This window comes from Pseudorasbora parva, chromosome 16, assembly GCF_024679245.1.
Source record: "Pseudorasbora parva isolate DD20220531a chromosome 16, ASM2467924v1, whole genome shotgun sequence".
NCBI lineage: Eukaryota > Metazoa > Chordata > Actinopteri > Cypriniformes > Gobionidae > Pseudorasbora > Pseudorasbora parva.
In genome coordinates this window covers 10,552,534-10,572,074 of record NC_090187.1, presented here as the reverse complement: position 1 = coordinate 10,572,074, position 19,541 = coordinate 10,552,534, and the positions used below count along the sequence as shown (strand labels likewise).

At 38.0% G+C, this 19,541-nt stretch overlaps 1 protein-coding gene across 1 annotated transcript; it reads right to left on the bottom strand.

Moving 5' to 3' along the window:
• Nucleotides 1-170: 170 nt before the first annotated feature.
• Nucleotides 171-17,156, bottom strand: chrna5 (cholinergic receptor, nicotinic, alpha 5). Its single transcript, XM_067419688.1, has 9 exons — nt 17,019-17,156; nt 16,551-16,658; nt 7,586-7,737; nt 7,251-7,295; nt 6,900-7,009; nt 4,905-5,082; nt 4,262-4,594; nt 535-885; nt 171-446 (listed from the first exon to the last, which is right to left on the bottom strand). Exons 2-9 carry the CDS (start codon nt 16,621-16,623, stop codon nt 288-290), a joined length of 1,401 nt encoding a protein of 466 aa, XP_067275789.1. The 5' UTR covers nt 16,624-16,658; nt 17,019-17,156; the 3' UTR covers nt 171-287.
• Between the last annotated feature and the right edge of the window lie 2,385 nt (nt 17,157-19,541).

The following is a 19,541-nucleotide window of genomic DNA, read 5'->3' as shown; positions in this document are numbered from 1 at the left end:
CAGAGACCATTTGATTGGACAAAAAGTACACGTAGATATAGATGAGTAATCTACATTTTTGGTTAATTTCCCCATAAGGAAACAATTATAAATTGTTATAATGCACAATTTATATTTATTTATTTATTATTTATTGTAAATTTTATTTTAATGACTTCATCATACAACAAAATGTGGTGCAGCATGTTACAGCATAAATGACAGCGCTCAAGTTGCATAGATGTAATAATAAATGTAACAATAATGCAAAAACTTTATCCAAGCTAAATTTCATACATTCATGTGTTTTAGGTGGTACTTCCAGCATAGCTGGGAACAATGATATTGGCCCATTTATAGATGACAGGAATAAAAAGGAGAGCAGAGCCAAGCACTGATACTAAGAGAAATGCCCACAGGAAAACCCGGTCCAATACCTGGGCCACAAACTTCCAGTCCTGAACAACCTAAAAAGAGGCATCATATTAGAAATCATCAGAGCTAAAAACTTACAATCATGCCTGTGATGCTTAAGTGAGACAATAACAATCTTACCTCTCTGACTTCATTCTCCTTCACCACATGAAGCGTGATGTAACGTATAGATTCTAAGGCTGCCCGCAGACTGTGTTCTGCATTGAGCAGAGTGGTATCCTGGCCCAAACTCTTCTCATAGCCCAGCTCTGCTCTCTGCCTCCCTGCAGTGGTTGCGTAGCGGTCCACATGGCTGCGCATGCACAGCAGTTTAGGCAGGTGGTGCAGAAAGATCCGGCGGACCCAGGGCGCCATGCTGTGATGAGTAGATGAGGAGCGATGATGGATGTTAATGGCAAAGACGGTGATGACAATGGAAAGCGTCACAAAGATCATAGTGAAGACCAAATATTCTCCAATGAGAGGAATCACCTGGGACAGAAAATAAGATTGCAGAAAACATAAGTCATTTGAAAATTGCAGAGCTATTTGCAAATGAGAATTTAACATTTAAACAATTTTATATACATTACATGTAAATACAATATAGTAATAACAATAAATTATGCATAATTAAATGCAAATAACCCTACAATGAACCTAATCGTAGCCCTAACCCTATAGTGACTTTTTATTTTTATTACATTTTTTATTGTGTACATTTTGGGATAAGGTAAGAGAAAATTGTCACTTTTGGGGTGAACTATCCCAGCTCAAAAAAGCACTCACACAGACATACACACACACACACACACACACACACATATATACACACTCACCTAAAGGCGGGCGTACGGTGCGATTTTTGCTGTCGTACGAACTCGCAGACTTTTTTTTTTTCTCGGGAGAAATCGCGCTGACATCGTGGATGCTTGTATGGTCACGGCTCGCACTGTGTGAGAGAAAATACGAGACCTGCCGAGCACGTTAAGAGCACCTCCTGACCTTACGATAATTTTTAAACATGTTAATAATGCGTTGGATTTATATAGCGCTTTTCAAGGCACTCAAAGCGCTTTACATTGAAGGGGGGAATCTCCTCGACCACCACCAATGTGCAGCACCCACCTGGATGATGCGACGGCAGCCATATTGCGCCAGAACGCTCACCACACACCAGCTGATTGGTGGAGAGGAGACCGAGTGATGAAGCCAATCAGGATATATGGATTATTAGGAGGCCATGATGGACAGAGGCCAATGGGCAAATTTGGCCAGGATGCCGGGGTTACACCCCTACTCTTTTTCCGAAAGACATCCTGGGATTTTTAATGACCACAGAGAGTCAGGACCTCGGTTTAACGTCTCATCTGAAAGACGGTGTTTTTAGATGTTTAAAAAGTTCGGGGAGTCGGCCCGATTTTTACCAGCATATGACTGTCCCCTATTGCCAAATCATGCACAAGCACGTTACATAGGCTCAATCTATGAGTATTATTAGCTCAGTGGCTGCAAACATACAGCGTTCACACACACTCACGCACACACTCTTTCTCTCTCTCACACGCACCCTTCTCTCTCCCTCTGGTTGTTTCGGTTGAAAGGAATGGCTACTGTTCTCTGCTTTTCAACAAATCATTTGCACACATTTTTTCTTTATTTTTTGTATGTGAAGCTATAGCAGCAGCACTGAAAGCTCCGGTGTCTGTGTTTAACACGAAAGCTTGTGTGATTGCGGCCGGCTCGCGGTGCAAACAGTCGTGCCGTGTACCAGCTGATTTGATGCGATGATCAAATTAAATGACTCGTAGCATCTGCAATATCTCACGACCTTCCGAGTGTCTGAATTCGCACAGTGTACGCCCGCCTTAAAGGATTATTAGGAACACCTGTTCAATTTCTCATTGATGCAATTATCTAATCAACCAATCACATGGCAGTTGCTTTTAGGGGTGTGGTCCTGGTCAAGACAATCTCCTGAACTCCAAAACTCCAGAATGGGAAAGAAAGGTGATTTAAACTATTTTTAGCTTGGTATGTTTGTTGGTGCCAAACAGGCAGTCTGAGTATTTCACAATCTGCTCAGTTACTGGGATTTTCACGCAAAACCATTTCTAGGGTTTACAAAGAATGGTGTGAAAAGGGAAAAACATCCAGTATGAGGCAGTCCTGTGGGTGAAAATGCCTTGTTGATGCTAGAGGTCAGAGGAGAATGGGCCGACTGATTCAAGCTGATAGAAGAGCAACTTTGACTGACGTAACCACTCGTTACAACCGAGGTATGCAGCAAAGCATTTGTGAAGCCACAACACGCACAACCTTGAGGCGGATGGGCTACAATAGCAGAAGACCCCACCGGGTACCACTCATCACCACTACATATAGGAATAGAGGCTACAATTTGCACAAGCTCACCAAAATTGGACAGTTGAAGACTGGAAAAATTTTGCCTGGTCTGATGAGTCTCAATTTCTGTTGAGACATTCAGATGGTAGAGTCAGAATTTGGCGTAAACAGAATGAGAACATGGATCCATCATCTCTTGTTACCACTGTGCAGGCTGGTGGTGGTGGTGTAATGGTGTGGGGGATGTTTTCTTGGCACACTTAAGGCCCCTTAGTGCCAATTGGGCATCGTTTAAATGCCACGGCCTACCTGAACATTGTTTCTGACCATGTTCATCCCTTTATGACCACTATGTACCCATCCTCTAAAGGCTACTTCTAGTAGGATAATGCACCATGTAACAAAGCTCGAATCATTTCAAATTGGTTTCTTGAACATGACAATGAGTTCACTGTACTAAAATGGCGCCCACATTAACCAGATCTCAACGCAATAGAGCATCTTTGGGATGTGGTGGAACGGGAGCTTCGTGCCCTGGATGTGCATCCCACAAATCTCCATCAACTGCAAGATGATATCCTATCAATATGGGCCAACATTTCTAAAGAATGCTTTCAGCACCTGGTCGAATCAATGCCAGGTAGAATTAAGGCAGTTCTGAAGGTGAAAGGGGGTCAAACACAGTATTAGTATGGTGTTCCTAATAATCCTTTAGGTGAGTATATATATATATATATATATATATATATATATATATATATATATATATATATATATATATATATATATATATATATATATATATACATATTTTCAGTTGTTAAGTTTTGAATAGTATATATTATCCTATACTATTCAATATATCCTGTTATCCCCTTAAAGTAAATACAGAAAAGAACTTCAATGCCTACATGAATGAACTTATATTTGTGGTGAAAATGTATCACACAGACAACCAATAGCTAAATAATGCAATTTACTCTTGTATTGTAGACAATAATGTGAAATAATTAAGAAAGTGCTGTGCGTGGCACACCTCATTTAAAGCTACACTGTGTAACTTTTTTAGTTTATTCTTAGCTAAAAACACTTAGTTCTTTCAAAAATATATGTGCTCATTAATGTATATTTACTTCTTTCAAGTAATAAATTATTCTCATAAGTTTATAATATGCCATTGAAAATATATATGGGTGAGGGGTTCGAATGCGGGTCGCCATGTTCCCCACCATCTTGAAAGTACATTAGCCAAAGAGGGACATATCCGTAAATTCATGCTTCGCCTTTCACATTTTAACACTCGATGGCACCATGTCGAATGTAAAGAGGGGGATTGCCATGATAATATTGGACTAAATCGGCCACCGTAGGAGTTAAAACGAAATCAGAATTGAGAGGAACAGAAACTATTATTCGCTGGATGGTCATATACCTTTTCACCGCTAGATGGGGGAAAATATCACAGAGTGTAGCTTTAAATATAGAAGTCATTATAACTTTGAAGTCTTAAAAAGAGTACCACCTTTGAGGAGGAAGGGATGATCTCTTCTATCACTAGAAGGAAGACGGTAAGGGAGACGAGGACAGACGTGCAGAGGGAGATTTTCTCTCCTCCATTAGATGGGAGATAAAACACCAGCACAGTCAGGAAAGACAATCCAATGCAAGGAATGATAAGGAAGAGTGTGTAGAAAAGTGGAAGACGTCGGATAATAAAGGAGTAGGTGATGGATGGATAGAAAAATGTCCCGTCACTTCTCAAACTCCGGCTGCCAGTGGCTGTCACAATCTCCCATTCACCGTTGTCAAAATAGTCACGTTTGTCCACATGTACATCTTCAAGGAGAATGTCCACCTTAAAAAAAATGCAGATGCAGTATGCAGATGTTACATGATTATCCATATGTTGAAAAGAAACTGTATGGCTTCAGAAGACTAGGAATACAGAAGACCAGTCATTTTAATTACTTTTACAAGGGATTTATGATATTTAATGATTCTGATTAAGGTAAATAATAAATATTAAAATAAAGGTTTTAAGTAAGTATATAATTTTCAGAATTTTGACTTATTTAAAATGTAATTTTAAAATGTTAACTTTTAACAGATTTAATCTACAAGCAAACATTATTTTTAATGCCTCTAAAAAATAGTTAAACACTTACCTGGGAACCATCGTAGGTCCAAGAGCCAAACTTCATGGAGCAGTTCTGAAGGTCAAAGGGAAAAAATGTCACATCGATGGTGCAGGCAGATTTATAGTTGGCAGGAGGGGTCCAGGAGATAGTGCCATCATATCTCACCACTGCTTTTGTCACTGTGGCCTCAAAATTACCATCTGCACTGCAGGTGAGAATCATTCAGTCATGAGATACAGTCCAAATTTAATGAAAATTAAGTAAACTGAGAAAAAAACTTTGTTTCACATTTCAAAAGTGAAGTTTTTTGTACTTTTACAAGCATGTCAGGGAGTTGGAAACATTAAAATTGACCAATAGGTCTATCTATCTATATATAGAACTTATAATAGCGGTACAAACCATTTTCCATTCTCTGTCAAACTTTGAGTTTGTCAGGTTGCAAAAATACAGATAAGATCAAGCTTAAAATGAAATGTGATTTAAAAAACGATTTGGCCATACTTACATACATTTTACATATTGTTTCGCCCTGTCCTGTGGATGTACAAACCTGATTTCAAAAAATTTGGGACACTGTACAAATTGTCAATAAAAACAGATTGCAATGATTTTGGAAGTTTCAAATTTTAACATTTTATTCAGAATACAACATAGATGACATATCAAATGTTTAAACTGAGATTTTAAATTTCATGGAATCAACACATCTCAAAATAGTTGAGTATATTGTATAATAATCCCCTCTTCTTTTTATAACAATCTGCAAACGTCGGGGGACTGAGATGCTCAAGTTTATGAATATGAATGTTGTCCTATTCTTGTCCAATACAGGCTTCTAGTTGCCTTTATAATCTTTCTCTTTTTTGATGTGCCAAATGTTTTCTATGGGTGAAAGGTCTGGACTGCAGGCTGGCCATTTCAGTACATGGATCCTTCTTTTACTCAGCTATGATGTTGTAATTGACGCAGTATGTGGTCTGGCATTGTCATGTTGCAAAATGCAAGGTCTTCCCTGAAAGAGACGACATCTGGATGGGAGCATATGTTGTCCTAAAACTTGGATAAACCTTTCAGCATTGATGGTGCCTTTAGAGATGTGTAAGCTGTACATGCTACACGCACTCATGCAACCCCATACCATCAGAGATGCAGGCTTCTGAACTGAGCACTGATAACAACTTGGGTTGTCCTTGTCCTCTTTAGTCTGTGACATGGCGTCCAAGTTTTCAAAAAATAACTTCAAATTTTTACGCACACGATTGTTCCAGATTCTCTCAATTTTTGGATGATATTATGCACTGTAGATGATGATAACTTTAAACTCTTTGCAATTTTTCTCTGAGAAACTCCTTTCTGATATTGCTCTAGTATTTATTTATTTATATATTATTTAGCTCTCATGAAATCGAAAATGAGCCAATAATTGGCATGGCATTTCAAAATGTCTCACTTTCAACACATTATCTATATTCTATTGTGAATAATAATATATTGTCCCAACTTTTTTGGAATCAGGTTTTCATTAGATCTGGGGAGAGTAATACTTTCTTATTGGCCGTTTTATATGTTGTGTGCTTGCTAATTGGGTACCAGCTAATGCACATCAGTGATTGAACGTCACCAAAACCAGGTAGTATAACATTGTAGAGAAGTTATGCTGACAACAACGCTCTTTACCCCTTGCCCTGATCCAGAATTGTGACTTCTAATAACAGAAAGTGTATTGGTATATGAATAACTGAATTATCTTTTGTGTAAATGTGTCTTTCCTTTTCCACTTGTGTAAATGATTTGTGTAACAGCTTAAACTGTGAGCATGGGGAATGTCTTAGTGTGCTCTTCCCTTATGTGAATTTTGTTATTTTGTTCTACTCTTGATTTTGTGTGAATACTTTCTTTAATTGTGAATTTAGAAGCTGTAGGAAAATGGGGTCCATTTCCTTTGAATAAGAAACGTGCCTATGTTTATATTAGAAAGTTCAGTCCCTCTCTTTTGTCTTTTCAGAATCATACACATACTTGTCATAGAGCACAATGTCAGGTCTCCAGATGGAATCCGAGGGAACTCTGATGGAAGTGATGCCCAGGTAATGATCCGGATTCCATCGGAGCTTCATGTCTGTCCACTCCTGAATGCAGAGAGGCATGGATTTATGTACAAAGCTGTTCACCAAATCAATATAACCATAAAGAAAGCAACGTGTGGTTGGAAAGGTGTGTTGTGCACTCATTACCAAATACCACCAAAATAGAACACATTGGTAATAAAATATATACTTTCAAAATGTAGACAATATGAAAGCAAAATAAAGGCAAATATATTTCATGTTAACCAGATCAACCTCATTGCATTATTGAGTCCTCTTTTACCTGTTTTATCCACACATTGGTTGTCATCAGCTGGTTCTTCTCATCCTAACCAACAACAAAACATCTGATATTATATCTGTGTTATTCCATTAACCTTTTTTATGTTATTTATGTTTGCGGTCCCAGATAATTCAATGCTGTACATGTCACATATTATGGATGATTTACCCTGTCAATCTAACACAAAAACGACAAAAAAACCTACTGACCACAGAACATAAAAGTTAACAGTAAAATACATTTTAATGATAGATAATTGACAAATGTATATCATTTAAAATGTAATCTTTATTGTAAGGTAAGATTTTGCTATTTTTAGAATGGCTGATTCTCACCACATCCACCAGCTGGGAGATTGCCAGACCAAATTTGACTTGCACTGTTCCATTTAGATCCTCCACTGGTCTCACCCATTTCTGATAGTTGGTGAAGAGATGTTTAAACAGCTTGTCTTCTGTCTTGGCATAGGAAGACAGCACAGGAGGCCCTTAAAGAAATCAACAACTTCATGTTAATCTATCTTTTATTGCATCAGAAGGGACTGGGGCGATAAAGAACAGCAATTAGATGGCAACAGTCCCAGATTCAAGGACCGCACAGGCTTATAGAAGGTGTGACAATTTGGTTGACACTTTGTCAATTAACATATTGATCTCACAATGAACATCTCACCCAAGACATTTAGGCTTTGTAACGAGCGAGCACCTGCACCTTTTAGAGTCAACTACAAGAAAATACAGGCCGATAGAATGAGTTCTTGCTGGAATTATGGAATATCAGTTAATATCAGAGCTTGATCCTTTCAAAGATGCCTTAAAAATTACTTCTGTTTTAATGTACATTGTATACTTGAACTGTAATGAAGCTCATTTAGCGTTGTTATTGGATCTCCAGCAGCTGCTGCTATCATGCCAATATCCTGTGTGATCCGATTTGCCTCTCAGGGCTTCCAACGTCTGAGTCACTAAGGGAAACATGATGTTCTAAACACATGCTCTTTTCTGTGGGGGCAGTTATGAATTAAGATTTATGAATCTCTGAATGTGAAACTGGTTTAGATGATCTGGCTTGTGTTACCATCACTGGTGGGGGGGATATTCTTCAAAGTGGAATGTCAAACACTACAGCTGTTTCAAAACCTAGTGTCTACTGCTTTATAGGAAACTGCATCCAAAGCAAGCATTCTAAAATGAAAGCTGGCAAGGGATTGATTTAAAATGTTTAACATATGCAGTAATTATATGCATCATACAAATGTCCTTCATGTGCATAATTGAAGCACAAGTTTGCCATAAGCATGTTGCTAAACTAACAACACCATACAATGTGCATTATGACTAGCCCATCATTTAATCTTCTGACTTCTTCATAGTAATCATGTAAAACAGAAAGGACACCCTATTGAATTCTACTAATCAAAAATCATCTGGTCCTTGGCAGGTCATAAAGTAAATATAACCTAAGATGAACAACACCAAATGACATATTACCATATTATTACACTGTCATTATTTATTTAATAAAAAATTAAAATGGAGACAAACTATGGATGGGTGACAAACTATGTATAACCATCAGCTTCTTGTAGAACCATATATATATATATATACACACACACACACACACACGCACACACACACACACACACACACACACACACACACACACACACACACACACACACACACACACACACACACACACACACACACACACACACACACACAGGTGAAGTGATTAACAATGATTATCTCTTCATCACGGCACCGGTTAGTGGGTGGGAAATATTAGGCAGCATGTGAACACTTTTTCCTTAAAGTTGATGTTTTAGAAGCAGGAAAAATGGGCAAGCGTAAGGATTTGAGCGAGTTTGAAAAGGGTTCAATTGTGATGGCTAAACAACTGGGTCAGAGCATCACCAAAACTGCAGCTCTTTTTGGGGTGTGTTCTTGGTCTGCAGTGGTCAGTATCTAGCAAAAGTTCTCCAAGGAAGGAAGAGTGGTGAACCTGCGACAAGGTCATGGGTGGCCAAGGCTCATTGATGCACGTGGGAGCGAACGCTTCTGTAGCTCAAATTGCTCAAGAAGTTAATGATGGTTGTTGCGTATGTGGTGGATAGCCGCACACCAGTCAGGTACCCTTGCTGACCCATGTCCACTGCCAAAAACACCAACAGTGGGGATGTGAGCATCAGGTCTGGACAACGGAGCAATGGAAAAAGGTGGCCTGGTCTGATGAATCATGTTTTCTTTTACATCATGTGGAAGGTTCATGTGCCTCGCTTACCTGGGGAACACATGGCATCAAGATGCACTATGGGAAGAAGGCAAGCTGGTGGAGGCAGTGTGATGCTTTGGGCAATATTCTGCTAGGAAACCATGGGTCCAGCCATGCATGTGGATGTTACTTTGACGCGTACCACCTACCTAAGCATTGTTGTAAACCATATACACGCTTTAATGGAAACAGTATTCCCTGATGGCTGTAGCCACTTTCAGCAGGATAATGCCACAAAGAAAAAATGATTCAGGAATGGTTTGAGGAGCACAACAACACGTTTGAGGTGTTGAATTGGCCTCCAAATCCCCCAGATCTAAATCCAATCGATTTTCTGGGGATGTGCTGAACAAACAAGTAGGCTACGATCAATGGAGGCTCCACCTTGCAACTTACAGGACTTAAAAGATCTGTTGCTAACTTCTTGGTGCCAAGAACCTTCAGGGGTCTAGTGGAGACCATGCCCGCACGGGTCAGGGCTGTTTTGGCAGCAAAAGGGGGACCAACACAATATTAGGAAGGTGGTAATAATATTATGCCTTATCAGTGTATATAACACTTACCAGCCTGTTTAAAAATCTTAACTATATATTATTTGGTAGAGCTGGAATTCAGTTTTTTGGATGTCTAAAGATCGATGTAATATAAAGCAGAATTAGTCAACTATTCTAGCTTCACTGAGACTCAAGGTAATGATTTGACCCAGAAGCCATAAAACACTGCAAGCCTAATTTTCCTCATTTCTGTCTAAAATGAGGTTGTTGGTCATTGGTGCTGCATTTATCATAAAAAAGTGGGGTAAGACCCAAATAGCATACATTTATTTATGCATTTATATGCCAATAATTCAGCACCATATTTAGATATTGATTGGATTTTGCCATTTTATCTCTGCCCCAAAGCTGCAGATGGTATTCCAGTTTCAGCTTGTTTTGCCATTGATCAATATCTGTGGTTCTGGTCTTCCTTGATCAATATAAGACTAATTAGAAAAAAACATTAATTATCAGGTCACACTTTTACAGCTGACCTGTACTATCTCATAAATTGATAATCAGTGTGGGCGAACATGTGCACCATGACTTATTAAAACACTGAATCACTGCAAACATAATCCGATTTCTGCACTAAACTCTGTTTCTGTACATCTTCAAAGAACACAGTGGTTTTACTATTTGATCTTAGAATAAAGTCTTTTTTGTTGAATTGTAGATGAAAAAAGCAACATATTAATGACCTGAATTGACCATTACTAATTAAAATGCAAAGAATGACTGTGACAAATGTAATACCATTGCACAATTATTGTGTATCCCATATTTACTACAAGCATGGCTTTAGGTGGACAGTTCTACAATATAACTAGTAATGACTAAATTATAGAATTCAATGACTAAATCAACATGGCTAAGTTACACAAACAAAACTAATTTAAGGGTCATAACTTCCTATATTTTCCCTTTAAGCTAAAGCTATGAGCCCAAGGGAAAAGCAGAGAAAATCTATTTCCTCAAAAGTCTAAAAAACATGCCACATACTGTATACACAGTATTGTGGCAACTGATATTTTTTATCTCTCACCCCTCACTGACTAACACAGAGACAGTTGAAGTGTGATCTTATCAATGACATTATATATTTTTATATTATATCAAGGTGCAACTTAAAACAACCAGGAGGGTATATTTAAGGTATGCAAAGACATATTTAAACAAGAATGTCATCATTGAAATTAATGTAGAAATTTAGACAATGTATGTAGCGTTATTCAGAATAAATGAACGATAAAAAAAAATGCAGAAAAACTAAATTAACTACATGATATGTTTAACAATTAACATAAATCAGCATCTACTGTTACAAATTAGAAGAGCATGCTATCTGACCAGAAGCAGGGATATCAAAAGCAAAGGCAGGGAAATTATATTATATTATATTATATTATATTATATTATATTATATTATATTATATTATATTATATTATATTATATTATATTATATTATATTATATTATAAATTACTTTGAAATAATCAATTCTGGCCATTCACAACATTCTGAGGTCACTGTCATCCATGCGGCAACCCTCTTTGTTAAATAATATATTTAAAGTGTAATAGTTTAATACTTATAGCAGAAATTATAGTTGTAACCGTTTTGTTGATAATTGATTTCCATTGTATGAACAAAAAAAAACTAAAACAAAAATTCTAAAAATACTTCACTTAAAATTCTCAAACAATCCATGTTTGTTAAAGGGGGGGTGAAATGCTGTTTCATGCATACTGAGCTTTTTACACTGTTAAAGACTTGGATTCCCATCCTAAACATAGACAAAGTTTCAAAAACTAATGTTGGACGTTTGATGGAGTATTTCTGTGTCAAAAATACTCCTTCCGGTTTCTCACAAGTTTCTGAGAGTTTTTTTTTCGAGTATGGGTCCGCTTGACGTCGACAGAGCGGAAGGCCCTTGTATGGGCCGTACGGGCTCTTCTCCCGGAAGGGTGCGCGCGTGCGTGACTAGATGCACGCCGCCCATAAACACTGCTCTCAGGTGCAGCAGATCCACTAGTCCGTGCAACACGTCTGTCGCGCCGCGCTCCACTTTATTCCTATGGGTGACGTCGAGCGACTTCAACGCTTCAGCACAGCATTCCGGGAAGGCAGCGCTGCATTTGAACCGATTTGAACACAGAATTGACGGGAAGCGTCACAACATACGCTTCGATCGTGTCACAAAAGTGGATCTCCACGGTCACTGCTGTCACAGGACTTCACAAAATTAACAGTTACCAAAGAAGTGTGTTTTTGACAGAGCGGTCCCAACGATAAAGCTTCACGGTCGTGCTTTGGAAACAGGCGGTGAGTAAAACTGCTTTAAATGTCTATGTTGTTGGCTATCGTCGCGTGAGTAAACATCAGTAAACAACACGACAGTGTATAACGTTAGTTAATTTATCAATGGAGCATGCGATCTATGGTGTGTGTTTAAATACATTTATTTAGCTGACCAAAATAGGTGTCAGTTTGTTTATTGTAAAACCACCCAAACATAAACCTAGCGTTCTCACAAAGCATGCTTCATCATTCAAATGCGCTAACGGACTCTATTGTTGTTCTATTAATAACGTTACACTAGTCTGATGTGCAAAACCGTTTTGCTTGCTACTGCTAAGGTTTAGTCGCATACAATAGTCCATAAGCCGAATCATGTCCTCATAAACTGTAAACACACACAAATGTTGACAGGCCACTAAATACAGTACATACCACAGAGACGGACGTCCTGCTGTTGCTGTTTCTCCTGTTCAATTTATTTCATCCTCCGGATCTGATTCTGGATCATATCTGTATTAGTTGAATCTGATTGATAGCCATGGTTTATTTAGGGTAACGTTTTCTTCTCCACGCTTGAGGACGTCACCGCTTTGTGTGCCCTCGTCATTCTTTAGCTCCGCCCACACGATACGCCTCCAGCCGCTCGTTTTTTCCAGAAAGACTCGGTACAGCCCAGATTTCTTTTATAAATATAATAAAACTAAAGACTTTTCGGAGATATGAAGGATGCAATACTACTCTATAGGTACTATAGGATTTACATTTCACCTCCCCTTTAATATTTTTTTGTTGTTGTTGTTGTTGTTGTTTTTTTCAGTCATACAGTTTCAGGAAACCACAAGGGTTGTACATTAATTTCAGTTAATTTCTGGGTGAACTACCTTTTAAAGGTGTCATGAACTGGCTTTTTAATTTTTTTATACTGTTGTCTGAGGTCAACTAATGATGTTTGTGTTTTTTACATTCAAAAACATCATAACTAATAAGTAATAGGCTATTTTCTACACTGGTTTTGAGGCTCTCTCCAAAACGCTGGGTTCTGATGGGCATGCCACACTGGAGACAGAAGTAAACGCCCATGGCTAGGATTGGATTAGATTTGCATATTTAATGAGCTGAAGATCCCCTGATCAGTCGATATGAGTTCAAACCGCGCGCACACACACACACACATGCGCAGACCACCCTTCAAAAGTCGAGCCTCAAGAGACAACAACAAGACAGATCAAGAACGGAATTTTTCTAATTCATTGGCCTTCCGGGCTTTGCAAGCCCTGACCCATACGTGTCTGAGTCAAGCGTGCTAAAGGTATGTTCTGCTAGATACGTACACATAAGCAAAACCATCTATGACAATGCAATACTATTTACTCACATAAGTGTGTTGCACCATTCCTGTAGGATCCAAATCCAGCATCGACCGGAGATTTGTTTATAAAGGATTCCGCAGTGAACTGAAGTGAATGTCTTCCCCATGTGAGCTGGAACTTCATTAAAAATAAAGTTCAAACACACATTCCTAATATTAGGATCCGAAGGAAGCTTATGCAGCGACTGTGTTTTTCCACAACCAGGAATAGCCAAATATCTTGCTATCTTCTTCGGCATGTTTATTGTTGTTGGCTAGCTCGTACAAGCCAATCACCTCCATGAGTCGGTGGGCGGGGCTACTGGATTAGACGTGCTGTAGAGGTGGTGTTTCGTGGTGCTATGAAGCAAGAATGAAGTACAAGACCGTTTGCTGGGCCTGGTGTCTATAAAAGCTTTTCTTTGACTAACAAGGAAGTTTTCAGCTCTGAAATGTAGAGGATAATCTTATATTACCATGACCTTTTATATATCAAAAACTCAAGGGAAAGTTGATTTCTCAATTCATCACCCCTGCTGTGGAGCTAAGCAGGGCGTGCAAAATTTCAAAATTGCCAGTAAAGCTTCGGGGAGGCTATCTTCAGATTTTGGTAGTCCGAAATCAATTTAACTATTCGTCCTGTTAAACTACTTCACTAAAACACTCCTGCGTTACTTGACTTTCCTTCCTTTAGTTTTTAATTTTGGTAGATTAAGCAAATTAGTACCTGAATAAAATTAAATAAAATACGTTTTAAACACCCTAATATTTCTAATCATTATGTTGGAAAATTATTATCAGAATAATTCCTGTTAAGATAGTGTATGTTATGTTAACTGTCAAGTTATTAAAGGGGTGATAAATTGAGAAATCAACTTTCCCTTGAGCTTTTGATATATAAAAGGTCATAGTAATAAAAGAATATCCTATATGTTTCAGAGCTGAAAACTTCCTTCAGATACAAATATTAGGAATGTGTGGTTGAACTTTATTTTTAATGAAGTTCCAACTCATGTGGGGAAGCGAGTTGTACGTGAGTTCGCTTAATTTCACTGCGGAATCGTTTGTAAACAAGTCTCAGGTCGATTCTGGATTTGCAGACATATTGAGATTAAAACACAATGCTGTTATTTCCATATTGGATATTGGAGTAAAACGTGTTTTTTGTGTAATAGTATTGCATTGTTACAGATCATTTTGATTGTGTATACGTGTCTAACAGAACATACCTTAGCACGCTGTCACAGGCTGGAGAATAATTTATTTGTTGGTTCATTGCGATTCGGGTTCAGACTTGGACATGTATGGGCCAGGACCCGCGAAGCCCAACGTCCCGGGGTTATCTGTTTTCCAGATGGGCTACAAAAATAAAAGCCCATCGGCAGGCCGGTGAATCTCAAATAGTGAAATAACATTCCTTTTTGATCTGCACTGTTCATTCTCTTGACTTCATATTTGAAAGGTGCGTGTGTGTGTGGTTCACGCTTATATCCACCGATCAGGCGGGCCAAGTTAAACAAAAATAATACTCTAATCAATCACGGGTGGATGAGAAATAAACCATTGTGTTTGTTTGATAAAGATGTGTACGAGCCCTGTGAGCCCATAGTGTTATTTCAAAACTGTTTTACAAAACAGACTTAGACTCCAATAAGAGAGACAAAGAGTCCAATAACAAACTTGTAGCCAATCAGCAGGTAAGGGGCGTGTCTACTTATGATAGTGAGAAGAAAGCGCTCATTATTCAAAACACACAACACACATAACGGACATTAGCCGAGAACTAATATATGCTGGCTTTTGCTTGAATATGCTCGTGTGTCATGTTCCTTTGTTTGTTCATTTGCGATCGTATTGTCGCTCACTTCAGTGATGATAAAGACCCGTTCATTTCCACACCGCATAGAGCGTCTAAATCTCCTCACTGTTTGTTTCAAGCGTCAGCTCACAAAATGTGTCCGACAAGAAAGATACTATACTCCTAATATATATATTTGTTTCCTCCTTTCATGATCTATATAACCCATCCGATCATAATGGATTTTTTTTTGTCTTCTCTTCCGTGTTTGTTTTCAAACCTCAAATAAAGATTCAAATGGTCATGAATCAGCGTATTCGGCGATCCGAATCATGAATCAATACGCTGATTCATGACTGTTCGAATATTTATTTGAGGTTTGAAAACAAACGCGGAAGAGAAGACAATGCTGAATAAAGTTGTAGTTTTTGTTATTTGTGGACCGGAATGTATTTTCAATGCTTCAAGAGATTCTAATTAACTAACTGATGTCACACATGGACTACTTTGATGATGTTTTTATTCCCTTTCTGGACATGGACAGTATAGTTTGCATACGCTTGGATACGCTGTCGGACTAAATATAAAATATCTTAAACTGTGTTCTGAAGATGAACGGTGATCCAACGGGTGTGGAACGGCATTAGGGTGAGTCATTAATTACATCAATATCATTTTTGGGTGAACTAAACCTTTAAGCTTTTTCCGCTCATTATTATTGTAATGTTATGTGTTTTGAGACATGAGGTCTCTTGTGACGCCTTGCAGACTCTGGCTGTGCGCGTTCATGTGTTTTGAAGGAGCCGTGGCTTTGGAGAGCATTCTGAAGGGACGGAGGGATCTAATGCTATCTTTATATTGCTAGTCTCTCCAAAATTACCTAACCTAGCTTTACTAGTAAGAATAGTACAGTAGTCAACACACTTGTAACACTTTTTTTAAAAAAAAATTTGTGTTGAATTATGGGGATGACAGGTTTTGTGGGATTTCACCTAGGCATAGATATTATGGGGCATTGAGCCAAGGTCAGAGACTCTCACCTATAGAGTAGCAGAGGACAGCACAGCAGACTAGCAGGAGGAGAGCTCTGGCAGTGCTGTGAGCTGTTGCCATGATTCCATCAGGAGCAGCAAAGCCACAGAGAAGACCTGCAAGCAGACATAAGCGTGCAAGCACTATTACACACAAATACAGTCCGATCTGCTATTGAAGACTCACAAGCCTTATAGCAATTGAAGATATATGTGATATGCAGTGAAGTCATTGCACATGCACCTATAAACGCTGCATCTTTTGCATCTTTCATGTGTATGCAATTGATCACAAAAAAAATATCTGCATCATGCACATGTGAACGGACCTTTACACAAGCTCACAAAGCATCTATCCACCTGTCTGACACTCACATTCATCAGTCTGCAAACACCCAGTCTCTCTCTCTCTCTCTCTCTCTCTCTCTCTCTGCTACTCTCTCCTCTCCCTCTTTTTTGTCATGTTCTTTTCCTTACCTGATTATGGACTGGAAGAGAGCAGAATCCTTTAGAAATGTTATTTTCCATTTGGTTGCCGTGTGTCCATGCCAACCAGCATGTGTGTGGCTCTTACATACAAGCCGTCATTGTCTCCCCCTCCTCCTCCACCTTCACCTCCTCCTTCTCCTCCCCCAGAAAGGCAGCCCCACCCCCTCACCCCCTTGCAATCCCCCCCCCCTTCCCCCACCCCACAAAAAAAAAACATACCAGCCAATCACAATCATGGATCCACTATTATCTTGTAAAGCCTGCCCCCTCCTGTTCAAAAACATGCACACATGTTAATGAGAGTACAGCAGAGGTCCTTCCATTGTTTCAGGCTATGACCCTTTTGTGGACAGTGACAGCAAAGACACCCCATTAAATAATGTCTAAAATTGACAGGCTTATTGCTTGCACTATAAATAACACACATGTTTAGTATTAAAGTAATACAAATTAGCCCTATTTACTTTCATACTGCACATTTCTTGTCATAATGTGAGGGACTCATTTTTTTCCAAAAATGTGTGTTTTAGTAATATATATATATATATATATATATATATATATATATATATATATATATATATATATATATATATATATATATATATATATATATATATATAGTATAAGTATAACTTAAATTAGTGGTTAAAAAATTATATATATATATATATATATATATATATATATATATATATATATATATATATATATATATATATATATATATATATATATATATATAATTGCATTTAAAATACTATAATAATATTTTAATATTATCATATGGCATTCCTTTAAGCCAATAAAATGACTGAAATCTAATCTGTTTGGCAACAATGAAGTAACATTGACATTCCCTCATTTTACCTTATTTTTTATTTATTTTTTATTGCTAACATAATAAATGCCAGGGTTAAATGCAATTGAGAGTACAATTACAGGTTACACAATCAGGAGAATATCGTACAGATGACACAGTGAGAGGATTTAAGTTCCTTAAGAAAAATAAAAAAGTAGGGCTTAGCCCCCTGAAATTTACATTTGTGTAGAGATTCGCTCATGTTATAGGTCACATGCTGTGAAGGGGCCATGAGTTCCTTTCAGACTAGGAAAAGCCTATATAAATTATTATTATTTTTAAATATCATTGTACATCCAAATATGCTTTCTCTAGTTTTGGTTATTTTTAAAAGTGTACTTAAAGCTACACTGTGTAACTTTTTTAGTTTATTCTTAGCTAAAATCACTTAGTTCTTTCGAAAATATGTGCTCTTTAATGTATATTTACTTCTTTCAAATAATAATTTGATAATATACCGTAATTTTATAATATACCATTGAAAATACATACGGTTTCAATGTATTTGCTCCTCGGTTGCTCCTCCATCTTGAAAGTACATTTGCCAAAGAGGGACACCCGTAAATTCAAGCTTCGCTTTTCGCGTTTTTACACTCGATGGCACTGTGTCGAATGTGAAGAGGAGGATTGCTTAAGGTTGCTATATGATGATGGAGGATCACTCTTAAGCCCCTTTCACACTGCACGTCGGACCCGCAATATTCCCGGAACATTGCCGGGTCGCCTTCTGTGTGAAAGCAACCACGTCCCGGAATTGATTACCGAATTCGACCCGGGTCGGGGACCTAGTAACATCGCGGAATATGTATCAGAGTCACCAAGGAAGCGGAAAAGAGAATTAAGACGGCAACACAACAGGCAAATCAACAAGACAAAAGTAAATATTGGAGTGGCCTTTCCAAGATGGAAAGAGCTCATGAGGAGCAACGATTTTAAAAAGAACGCCGACGTTGCCTGCTTTCTTCTCGACAGGTAATATTAATTCAGCCTATTTGTGTATATTGGAAGTTTTATCGTTGCTTGGCTAATTATATCATGGTGTGCTGTGCATAACACTAGAACGACGTCTAGGATAGTTTTCCTCGCGTCAATGATGAAAAAGTATTGTTTACCTTATAACATAAATCCGTGTTCTATGACTGATAACATGAGATTAATATTTTAATTGCATTATAATTTGTTTGCCTTACGCTAGTGGTGTTGTACAATATACAGAATAACGATAGCACTGATAAAAGTTACTTTACTAAGATTAACGTTAGCTTGCATTCGTCTGGGAACCTGATAGCTGATGTTAGCAATGAACTGGTTAAAAATAACGAAAACGTAAAACTATTATTAATTTTACATAGATTAATTTGATCATAGATCATTTGGTAAATTAAATAACTGCAAATTATAATATTTTTCAAAAATTACCTCATCACTTGAGTTGAAGCAACACTCACCGAAGAGGTCAAACTGGAAGCCATGACTAAATTGACCACCGTAGGAGTTGAAACGAAATGGAAATTGAGAGGAGCAGAAACTATTATTCACTGGATGGTCATATACCTTTTCACCACTAGATGGGGGAAAATAGCTTTAAGCGATTAGCATATGACTTTCTATCAGTAGAAACCCTGGAGTATATTTGAATGATTGTGCGT

Coding starts and splice junctions, on each gene's coding strand:
- chrna5 (XM_067419688.1), bottom strand. CDS start 16,623: ATGGCAACAGCTCACAGCACTGCCAGAGCTCTCCTCCTGCTAGTCTGC. Junction 5,083..6,899: donor GACATTGTGCTCTATGACAA/GTATGTGTATGA, acceptor TCTCACCTGCAG/TGCAGATGGTAATTTTGAGG. Junction 4,595..4,904: donor GGACCTACGATGGTTCCCAG/GTAAGTGTTTAA, acceptor ATTTTTTTTAAG/GTGGACATTCTCCTTGAAGA.